Here is a 12138-nt window from a genome sequence, read left to right as displayed (position 1 = left end):
CGGCAACCGTAACCGCGGGCTTTTCCACGTCGACGAACTCGCGGACTTCGCGCGGGAATCGTTGGCCCTATCGCCTCTCACATTATGTCGCGCCTACTTCTTTTTCCGCTAATTGCTTGCTACGAAATTTACGAGTTACCTTGGTGCTCCGTGCGCTTGCTATTTGTTGAAAAAGAAAAAAAGCTGTCATCAAGTAATTTTCCTGGTAATGAAGGCTAATAAGGCGCAACGCGCGAATGTTACACACACACGCTCGCCGTGTTTTATCCTCGCTGTTAGAGCAGTTTTTTTTATGCTATTCCAGCATATGCACGGCGAGAACTTACCTGTGCGATGGAGAAAGAAAGCTTCGAAATAATACCATTCGTTCTTCCGTTATTCATTGTCGAAGGCTGCTCTGCGAACCTCGTTACATTACACAGCTTGTGTTTTTCAAGGCGATCTCTTCTAATGGCTTTACTTCCTGTTGGATTTTTATGATTTCTCTTGATGAGCTTTCAATTCGTCGTTTGACTCTCGGATGAAACATAAAGTTTGATTTACCACCGCATTCGAGAAGAATCTTTCGATTCTTTTGTTTGGTACCTGATGTTCCGGTTTTTCTTTTTTCTTTTCATTTTCGTTCGCGATAACAAAATAATTTTGAACGCTATGCAACTCTGTTAATAGGTCATTTTGAAGACCAAGAATTTTACTGCGGCATTGTTTTTTTTCCATAACAGATGCGAAGTCCTTGGATCGACCACAAAACGCAAATCACACGCGTTAGCGTTAATTAATGTCACGGTGGCATGCCTCAATACGTGAAAAGATAAGACAAAGGCACTCTTTGCGTTGGAGAAAAGAAAAAGACAACGTTAAAATATTCAACGCGTCGGAGTATAAAAAATCCTATTTTTTAATAGTAAAGCGTTCGTCGTCTAATCATGCGATTGCAATGCCCGTTTATAAAATATTAACATTCAAGGCAATGCAAAAATCATGTAGATGAAACGAGCTGTGCGCGAAAGCTCAATTGCGGCCAAAGGCAATTGGCATTACCTGCGGCTTGCAACACGTTCAACGCGGCGAGGTGCGTTTTGTAAATAGATAACTCGACGGTCGGATGCGGAACGAGCTGCGCAAGAGCAAAAAATAAGTAAATTCTTGTGTCCATGGCATTTTATGAATATTCAACAATTAAAAAGATAGAACTAAAGCCAAAGAGTTACATTAACGACTCGTTTGTTTTTACGCGAAAGCTCTGGCAGCTTGCAGTAATGGCAGTTACCGTAAGAAAAAAACGTCCAATTTTTTTTATCGTCTTTCAACAGCTTCGTAATTAACGAAAATCAGCACGCGCGTAATCAACGCTTAACGCGGCTCAATTATCGCTCTCGCCAGGCGTAGAAAACTACAGAGCGTCATTTAATTCTAATTTGAAACGGCTTTATATAGCGCTCGCGCGTCTGATTCGTGATAATACTCGCGCCAAATCTCATTCAGGTGTGTGCGTAAATACGTACACGCAGACACATAACTGCAAACATGGGCATTAAGTCACGCTCAAAAATAATCCCATCAGAGCATTTGCGGATGGTCCCGTGCCGATTTCGAAAAGGATAAAGGCTAAAGATGACGTGCCGTTATGATAAATAAGTATAAAATAATTTAATTATCAATAAATGGCATTTATTAATTCTCATTCAAAACCTTATACAGTATCGACAAAATTATCATTGTCGCATGTAAGCGGCACATGCACACACATGCACGCATCAACGTGTGTTGTATAATATTTTGTATGTATAGTCTTTACAATCGCCGTTTTTTTTTTCTTAATGTTCATCTTTCTTCAATTATTAATAACTATATAGATCTCGCATTATTTTTGCATTTGTCTTCGCATACACGCACAGACTTCCAACTGGCATACACATGACAATGACGAAAGATTTATGTACGTGAAAGATTTTTTATTTTTGTTTATCAGCTGATAACGTGCGTTCACATCCTGGCGCACTCACATACACGTATATCATGTATATAAACGAACTGCCATGAACATAAATTAAAACTTATTATCACAGACATGTATGTGAACCTCAATGTATATATAAGTTATAATGGATGTAACATCGCGGAGCTAGTTTTTTTTGTTTTTTTTTTTTGTTTTTCTTTCCGATACATACATCACTGCCAGAAAATCGCGAGGTTTGTTCACTTTCAATGACAACTCAAGCGAAACCTTTGGTTTATGTGGAAATTATTATTTTTTTTTGCCAAAGAAAAAATGCAATGCATTTATTTGGATGATTATTTTATACAATATTAAAGCACTCGATACCTGTTACTTTCTTAGCGACAGTTCCTTTTTTGTTTAATTCGAACGGTCGTTTCAATAGGAATATTAATCATTAATTTATTCTTACAATAAGGCTTAAGCCATCTTAGAACAAAAAAGCAGTGCGTTCAGTAGCGTCTTACCATTATTTTTTTTTTAATTTCTTTTAAGAGTTAAAAGTTTTTTTTTTTATTCAAGTATAAATGTAGAAAAATTGTATATTAGCAACTTTATACTCAATAATTTATATTTTCATTTGCCAGAGTGTGAGAGAAAGAGAGAGAGAAGAGCGTGAATGATTAGTTATGCTGCATCATTATCATCGCCGTTTGCGAGTTTTGCTTTGTCAAAGCTTTTTGGGCTTTGCAATAAAAAGCGAGTTTTTAAAAAGCTTAAAATTCACGACGCTTGCCGTTATTTTGCCCAGCAAGTCCCGTAGCAAATGGAAAAATCTTAAGTTAATAAGACACATTTGCATTTTAGCGTTGCAACGTAAAACAGACTTGCTTTGTTTCTTTTGTCCTAGGTGCAGAGGCTCGAAAGACAAATTAAACGTAAGTATCGCCGTTGAAAGTGAACACATCTCTCGAAGAAAACGCATACAATATTATGGCGAGTATCGTAGACGATACTCTCCGCGCAGTAAATTGGCACTCGCTAAATTTTACAAAAAAATTCATATGTACGCAATAGTTTGCTTATCATTTTTTTTACAATATTAGTTAGCTGGCAAATGGAATTTTAAATTCAAGATAAGAACAATTGGTATAATAAATCTTTGCTCATGCCGAGCCTTCTAATTAATGAATTCACTAATGGTATCAACGTTACGCGAACGTTGGACTACGGTAAATAGAGTTTTTTAAATATGCCGCCAGCGTGAGCTTGTCTGTATAGAGATTTAAGGAAAAGAAACTAGAAATCAAGAGTCATATACTAGATCAATAACTATGTAAGTTCTCATGAGCGCCGGTGCAGCAAATTAAAGGTAGCTCTTGATTTTACTTTTTTCTTCAGAGCGACATACCAACGCAAGTGAAATCCATAATCTCAATAGACTCAAGATTGAAAATAAAGCGAGAGAAAGAGAGAGAGAGAGAGAGAGAGAGAGAGAGACAGACAGACAGACAGACAGAGAACAAAGAGTCATACGTACGTTAAAAGGCTTAAAAGGAGATGTCTATTTTTAAGCGTTTTTATATCTATGCTTCTTTTATATTCTTTTTTTTTGCGAGATACACTTTCAATTAATTATTTTGTTCGAGCGCGCGCATTTTCTAACCATTGACCGATAAGAAACTTTATATCGCCATTAATTTGGCGTTGTCGGAAAAGACGTTTAAATGACTGATGGCGCTAGAGTGAATGGCGTTGAACTTGAAATGAACGATCGAAGAAAAGGAAAATGTCTATAGTCTTGCAATAACGCTTTTAGACTAATTCGAATGGCCATTCTTATCAAGCAAACGAGCTGTCGTTTTCGTGCCATTTAGAAAAGTGCTAGATTATCAGAGTGGAAATGTACAAAAACATACGCTTCGTTAAATAAATTGTTGCGCCAGTGTCCATTTGATTAAAAGTGAAATCAATAATCCAAGGTGTATAAGCTTGCTCGAGAAAGAACACTGGATTGCTGATTAAAACCAAAGCAATTGCGATGCAAACTGATGTTCTCTCTTCGACCGAAGGCCAGAGGAAGGAAAAAAAAACTAAATAAATTTCGTCGACCGAGAATAATACTGGGGAAAATAGTGCGCTGTGTGCGAGCGGTCGAACGAGGTCGCGAGGAAGTAACGTGCGAAAGAATGAAAGTCACGGCGCGCAGCGTGCATCTTCATCCAGCGGGGATGAATCCACTTATTTCCGTCTGTTTCTCTCATTTTTTAGTGGAAGTTACCTCCTCGCGTCGAAACTTTACGACGCCCACGTCTCTCGAGTGTCTTTTTGTTTCTCTCTCTCTCTTTCTCTCTCTCTCTCTCTCTCTCTCTCTCTCTCTCTCTCTCTCTCTCTCTCTCTCTCTGTCTTTACGATGCCTTTCTCGCGAATCAAAACTCCCTGACTCGGTATTTTTCGTTCTCGTAAAACTTATCTGTAATTAGGCGATATTTATGGATGTTTGAAGAGGCGATCTCACGATATAAATCATTCGAGATAATGTCATGCGTGCCACTGACGTCATACAACATACCTATAGCTCGCAGTTAATTCGAATCGACGCTAACGTGGATGATGTCAATTGGGCCAAAAATCTTTCTTTCCGATCCGTGTCTGTTTTGTGGTTTTCGGATACGCACGTCACAGCATTTTTCTGCATTGATTACTGACATTTCACTCGGACCGCATTTGCTCTCTCAATCTCGCGGGACGCTCGGTCAATTTCAAAAGCTATATATATATTATCTCCGACTGGCTGATGTATTTAGCACTCTTGTAATTGAAAATCCAATTGCGGCTATATTAGCAAATTATTCAGAGCTTCTAATGGAACTTTACATATTTTTTTTGTTTTTTAACGCGATACTTGGATTATTATGCTAAAACGGTAACAACATAGTTGGCCAAGAGTAATAATACGTGCTAAGAATATCATATAAAAATCCGAGAAAACCACATGCAAAGATAATTAAAATATTCCATTATTCTAGTGTAAAGCGAAATATATAATCTTTCGTGCATTAAGAAATGGTTCATAAACAAGATAAAGATGTAAACATTGTACCAACTGAGTCATAGAATAAAAGCAACGGCTGGAAGAACCTTCAGTCGAGTTCGTCGAATTTGTGGAATTTTTTTTCAAGCTCTTATAGTCAACTGTCGCATTATCTCGCAGTCAAAGCATCCGTTGTAAATAGAGTCAAAACTATATAAAGCCAATGACAATTAGTTTGGCTTGAGAAAGATAGAAATCCACGTAGTATGTACGCGCGATAGAAGAGAGCTAAAGGTGTGAGCCAGGTCACTGTCAGAGAACGGTAACCTTGAACCGCGTGCGCGCGGCGTTCGAGCGAGAGAGTTTCAGTTGTAGTGTCCGCGCGAGAAAGCGAGAGCGCAGCGTCTCTAACAACTTTTTCGGGCGAGATGCACAAGCCGTTACTGCATACGATAAGGAGAGAGAATTGGCGAACCGTCGGCGATCGAAGTGCAGAGGACTGGACGGCCGAGTGCCACGAGCAGCTTTTGCGAATCGACGGCTCGCGGTGACCGTTGGCCGCGTCGAGAGAGCGCTCCCGAGTAACGAAGGCCGATGGACGATCGCAGGCCTCGTTCGTGCGTCCTTTACGCGGCGCGGGCTTGGCAATAGTTTCGCTTCCTTTGTAGCGCGAACACACACAATATCTTTGGCGCGCGCGATACCTTCGCGAAACTGCACCTAATGGAGTTCCCACAGAACGCGCACCTCACAGAAATAAGTTTACGTGTACTGCACGACAGTGCGAGACGGAGAAAGAATGCTAAAAATAGAAGTCGCGTTCAAAAGATTTCTTTTCTCAAAAGCATAATTTTCTCTACGTCAGTGTTGCGAATGTACCTGCTGCTCGGTTTTGAAAAGAGAAAAAAAAAAAAAGGAAAAACTCGGCTGGATTCTTTACGTAACGAGCATGCTTTGCCTTGTCTTCTATTCGACGCACGATAACGAATTTATCCTATACGTGAGGCGCTGCTCGGCGCGATTTCTTTTGCGTATCTCTCGATCGATCATCGCTCGACGATCTCGCGAAACATCCGGGTGCACTTTGAACTCGAATATTATATTAGCTAACGAATGCGGGAAAGTAGATTCGTGCCTCGTGTGAGGTTTACGCCCGAACGTAAGGAGGCTGGAAAAATAAGACGAGAATCTCTTTGTTGAGCACGTTGGCTACTGTATTTTTCAATACGACGCGTAGACAGCGCCAACTTGAGCGCACAGTGAGCACGCGGCAAAGTCGACTAAATACTGACCAAAGAAATCGAAATAACGTCACCGGCACGACAGTCGCTGTTCGTACATGCACGACCGATAGTTCCGGTAGATGTGCGCGCGTCATTGCGCATCGAAAATCGTGCGTGAAAATAAAAAACAAAAGATGTGTGTATGCGTGCGTGCGTGCGTGTGCGCGCGCGCGTATGTGTGTGTACGGTACATGTCAATGGCAACAACTCCGCAATCAACGCTCGACTCTTATGCAATCTCGGCGGTGATGAGAGGGTCGCCGGATGTTTGTACGTGTATAATTGCAATCGACACAATACCTACGTATATCGGAGAGAGAGAAAAAAAATCTTTATTTTATTTTCTTCTATCGTTCGCACCTGCGCGCAGGATGCACGCAAAATCACGTTGAATTTCGTTTGTGCATTGCCCACACGCGCCCATTGTGTCGGAACTTGTGTGTCGACGAGTTAACCGCGATCCTTGATTTCTCGCCGGCGTGATCGATCTGTTTGTCGAAGGTTCGGAAGGAACGACTTTTCTTTTTTAAAGAAATCTGTATTTGCTTTGGTTTTAAGGCTCGCGCGCGAGAGAAGAGGATTTCTCGCGTGTAAGGTAAAAAAGAACCTCGCCTCTCGTGCACGCGCGTTGCAATGAACGAGTATAGAATAGTACGGAAAAACTTTCTTTTCTTCGCACAAAATGTATATTATTAGGAATTGTGCGGCGAAAATATCGGGAATGTCAATCAAGAAAGACACGAGTTTGGTAAAAGCTATTCGAAAAGTCATGAAAATATTGTGAATCGAGCTTGCAATGGGCTGAAACGATTATTGACTCGTGAAGCTGTTGAAATTCCTCTGACCAATTTGAATATATCAGTCACGAGACTAATTTCAGAGTGCCATGCTTTTCAATGGCCTTATTCTACCTAAAAAATCAAACAGCCCGCTTAGAACATTCACGCACGCACGTCCTTAATTCATTATACTTTGCCATTAAAAAACTCGAAATAGATAAGCTGCGTATGCTCAAATATTAGAGAACAGCTGTCTTGAGTTATCTATTTTCTCATTGAACAGCTGTTTCCAGTAACCTATATTTGTTCCGTGTACTTGCTTGTTCAGTCATTCATTTGTTTTAAATTCGATCGATATAGCTGAAAAAAAGTACATGTGAATGATGAAATTTGAAATAAAAAAGACAGTGTTTCGAGTAAAAATTCATTTTAATGTAAAAAATTCATGATTTTTGAGTTATTACGACAGAAAAAATCAATAAGAAAAGAACGGAAAAAGTATAAAAAAGAGGGCAGAACGTTAGCTCGACTTGACAAAATAAAATAAAGTAAAACATGGAAACTTTGACTTAAAAGATTTTTGATGAGACAGCTACATCAAGGCAACTATATAAGCTAAACAATGAATTCAAATGAAAAAAAAAACCTAAAAGATATTAAAAATACAACGTATGGGATCTGACACAAATACTCCTGTATAACTCGTATACACCTTCGCAGTACGTTATAAAAAATACATAACATTTACTCTCATGTATAGCTCGCAGGTAACAGAAAAAATGAAAGACACAACTGGTTAAAACAATCAGAGAGACATATCTTAAAAGACATCGAACAAATCGAAAGAAAGCTAAACCTCGCGCGTGCAAAGTCATTCATCATAATCTTCAACATCCACTGCAGGCAGATATAGCTTATATATGTGTGTGTGTGTGTGTGTGTGTGTGTGTGTGTGTGTGTGTGTGTGTGTGTGTGTGTGTGTGTGTGTGTGTGTGTGTGTGTGTGTGTGTGTGCGTGCGTGCATATGTGTATGTATATGTATATACATGTATATACGACATACGTTCTATATTATGCTTATATCGATTTGTAAAAAGTCTTTACAGCTGAATGAAGGGGGGGAGGGGCATCGCTTAAATTAACACGCGGGACAAAGTCTACACGATAGAAACTTGAATAAATAAAAACGAGCGAGAATCGATCACAAGGTTACAAAAAAAAAAGAAAATGAAAATCCCTAGCTAGTATAACCGTCATCGCAGTTGGCAAGAGTAATTATACAAAACAAACTTGTCTCTCGACCTCCTTACAATACGTTTTTTTTACATTTTACATGTTCTTCTCTCTCTCGTGCTCGCCGAGGTAGTCGAAGCACCAACCACGCAAACAAAACTGCTAGCGTTCATGTGCCTTCTTTTCATTTCGTCACTCCCGTAATATCATTATGTATTTGAACGATAAAAGAAATAATAGGGTAGACTCTATAGACCAATCCCACTTAACATTCAATCGTGGTATGTCTCTACGCGTAAAAAAAAAACGTCGGCGGTGCTTCGACCTAGACGAGCCTCACAACCCCGTGACACTTGGCTTGTATACAAATGTATCGTTATACATTCTTGAGACATATCGCACCTAATCTTTGCATACGATGGGGGTGCGGCTGGAGAGAAAGTGAGAAAATGTATTAATTAACCGCGTTACGCTATATTTTTGCGTTTCATATTGTTCGCAAAAAAATAAGAGAGACGACGACGTATCGCACAATAAATAAATATCCAATTGCAACAGACACATCAGCGGGAGCGAGATTGCGCGCGGAATGTTTCCGCAAATGCCGGCGTATTGGCGCGACGAGGCAAGGCCGTCGTAAGCGAGTGTGTCGGTGCACGCCTCAGGTAGCTAAACGTATCAGGTACGTTTAGCGAGCTGCTAAAACGCGATAAAACTCGCGGTTTCGTACGTATTGTTTTGTTGTTCACTTAACGTGGCTCGAAAGGCAAAAAAAAAACGCGTAAATACGTGGAGAACGCACCAATACAGCCTGCATTCTCCGCAAACTCTTGCTGCGCAGCCGAGAGACAGAGACAAGACGGTATACGTACAGAACAGCGCGTGTCGCGATAATTAATCGATTTTGTTTGTACGAGCTACTATAAATTAACTATGCGGTAATCGGTAAAATGAAAAATAAGATAATAAGTGGTCCATTGGTTGTCGTCGTGGTCGTCGTCGGGATGGTCCGCTCGCTGACCGAGGTTCGTGGCTTCGGAAACACAAGCCGCACGAGAGCGTGTCGGATGCAGCGAGCAGTGTGCTCAATGGGTAGATAGCGTTCGGCGCGCATCAGTCGTACTGTCGCGTAGACGATCACAGACACAGCGCACACGCCGCGGAAAAACGCACACACAGCACGGCAGCAGGGGGCAAGTTCAGTACTTGACTTTGGCCTTGACTTCCTCGGCGACGCCGCCCCACTTGAGCTTGTAGGTCCTCGAGCGCCACTGGATGATCGGGTCGAGGACCGCCTGCGCGAAGAGGTAGGGCCGCGTGGTCTCGCTGAGCAGCCAGCCGATGACGAACTCGAGGAGGTTAAAGGGCAGCGGGCCGTTCTGCACGACGCACAGCAGCGTCCAGTCGAACGTGAACCAGAGGAAGATGTGCGCCACGTAGAAGAGCAGCGAGTCCCAGTCGAAGAGCAAACTGGCGGCCCAGGAGGCGCAGGCGCCAATAATGAGGCACTCGCTGAGCGGCTCGAGGACGATGACCGTGGGCAGCATGGCCACGCGCAGCTTGGCCCAGCGCCGCAGCCGCGCCTGAAACGAGTGCACCTCGCAGTGGCCGCTATTCTGCATGGCCGGCTGCGAGCAGACGGTGATCTTCCAGCCGCGGTCCGTCAGCGACTTGGCGTAGAAGAAGTCCTCGGCCAGGTAGACGCCGAAGGTCTTGAGACCGCCCACCTCCTCGAGCAGCGCCTTCTTGATGAGGGCCGACATGCCCGTGTGGCAGTTGATGCGCAGCAGGTCGGCCGCCAGGTACATGCGCGACTGCACAGTGCCGAAGAAAATCTTCTCGTAGGCCGCGGCGAAGCCCTCGCGGTCGCAGGTGAAGGGCATCTGGTGCACCAGGCCCACGCGCTCGGTCATGTAGTTGACCATGTCCAGCAGCGTGTCCTCTTTCATGCGGATGCCGCTGTCGCTGATTAGAATCAGCTCGTGCTGGCTGGCCTCATAGGCCGGCTGCATGTTGTTAATTTTGGGGTTGACGCCGACCCCGCGCCCGCCCACGAACAGCTTGGTCTCCACCTGCGGGTACTTCTCGATCAGCTTGTGTACGAGCATCAGCACCGGGTCCTGCTCATCCTCGATGCAGAACAGCAGCTCGTACACCGGGTAGTCCAGCTGGAAGAAGGTCTCGAGGTTGCTGAACAGGTTGGGGTCGACGCCCATCAGCGGCTTGATTATCGAGACGCCGGGTAGCGGGGTCTCGTACGTCGGCACGGCCATCACCTTGCGGTGCAGCTTCCAGCGGCCGGCGATCAACGCGAGCACGTGAAACAGCCACATCACCAGCCAGAACACCATGAAGAAGACGGCCAGCCCGTACAGGGTGTAGACCATCGAAGGGTTCATCATCTCTTTCGCTTTCGTTCACGCACACATCCACGCACAGGCGCACTATCTGTCGCACCGTGTCTGTCCTCTTACTCGCCTAGTTGCAGCTTTATCGCGCACGTGGAGTCGAAAAATTAATACAGAGACACTAGTCGTCACACTAACACGGGGAAAAACGTCAGCTAAGTTTAGCCACAGTGAACGATCGGCCGGATTGCTCGGTGCTCGTTGGCTTAGCCCTCATGTCCCTAGCTGCTCAAGGGCAGCTGCTGCTGACGATGCTTCAGATGCTGCTGTCGCGACGAAGGCGGCAAAGGCGCCACGCCGAGTCGTCGTCTGCGTCGTTGCCTCGAGGTGGTAAGCAGCATCCTCGCGGGCGCGGGCCGCTTGCTGTTGCAAGTGTTGCAGTCGGCCGCCGCTCCGACGACGATGCTCCTCGCGACGGGCTGCTGCCGCCCGCCTATCATCGAGACTCGAAAGCCAGCGCTGCCGCAGCACCACTCCTCCTGCTTGCACCCTCGAGTACCGCGCTCGTCGTCGTCCGCCTCGCCAGATCAAACTCACTGAAGACAATGCGGTTTCCTCGCCGCTGCTGCTGCTCTTGCCACTGCAGACTCGTCCTCATCATTTACACACGCCGATGCACTTTCGTGGTGGCTTTGTTTCTGGTAGAGTTACTGTGTTGCCTCTTTTTCTCTTTCTCTCTCCCTCTCTCCCAGCGTCTCGTGATTGTACTGCCACTTACCTATGGCTGCCGCCCTTAAAATTCACAAACGCACATTATCACACACCAAATCTCGCCGCAAAAGCACTTTTATACATACTAGGAAAGCCAGATATAGAGAAAACACACACACGGATGGCGGCGTCGACGCGCGAACTATGCGCGCGTCGCTCTCCACAGGAGAATCGTGGACGCAACGAGACACACACTCAAAGGGCAAAATCCCACACACGAGCGACGTCCGCCAATGTTCTGTGTGAGACTGCCGGCACAAACGACCCACCGAACCACTCACCGCCAGCTCGCTTCCTTTCCGACCCCCCTCCCCTTCTCTCTCTCGCTCTATTCCTCTACATATGAAAATCACTGTGTGTAAGGTGAGTGTGTGGCGTGTGTCGTATACCGCTGAAGCTGGTAATGCCCCTTCTTGTGACGAGAGCTTCGACTCGTCAGAGAACGCAGACGCGAGAATACTTCTCTGTCCTTTTTCTATCTATGCAGCTTCGAGCATATACTACTGCAGGTAGCGCTCCAGCGGACGAGCACGTTACCAGCCAAAGAGAGAGATATCAGATATGTAGTTACATGATATCTCTCTCTAATCGCACGTGATTGGCTACCTATTTCAGTGTTGTAAAAATCGCTCCATTACAAATTTTGCAGTTGGTAAATAGTTTAATAGGTAACTTTTTGTGTAAATAAATATGGAAAATAGCTAAAAAGTAATACATTCCCAAACTACAGATTGCAAAGTGATGATCCTGA

General features: G+C 44.1%; 1 protein-coding gene across 1 annotated transcript; it reads right to left on the bottom strand.

The window, feature by feature from the left end:
* Positions 1-1672: 1672 nt before the first annotated feature.
* LOC131663104 (ceramide glucosyltransferase) lies at positions 1673-11631 on the bottom strand. The gene is made up of 2 exons (XM_058933204.1): positions 11474-11631; positions 1673-11408 (listed from the first exon to the last, which is right to left on the bottom strand). Exon 2 carries the CDS (start codon positions 10668-10670, stop codon positions 9468-9470), a length of 1203 nt encoding a protein of 400 aa, XP_058789187.1. The 5' UTR covers positions 10671-11408; positions 11474-11631; the 3' UTR covers positions 1673-9467.
* Positions 11632-12138: the final 507 nt, after the last annotated feature.

The sequence above is a fragment of the Phymastichus coffea genome, unplaced genomic scaffold, assembly GCF_024137745.1.
Source record: "Phymastichus coffea isolate CEN01 unplaced genomic scaffold, Cenicafe_Pcof_1.1 PCOF00031, whole genome shotgun sequence".
In the NCBI taxonomy this organism is placed as follows: domain Eukaryota; kingdom Metazoa; phylum Arthropoda; class Insecta; order Hymenoptera; family Eulophidae; genus Phymastichus; species Phymastichus coffea.
This window is presented reverse-complemented; position numbering and strand designations above follow the sequence as displayed.

Bases quoted from the DNA above. Each gene is read 5' to 3' on its own strand.
- LOC131663104 (XM_058933204.1), bottom strand. From the start codon at position 10,670: ATGATGAACCCTTCGATGGTCTACACCCTGTACGGGCTGGCCGTCTTC.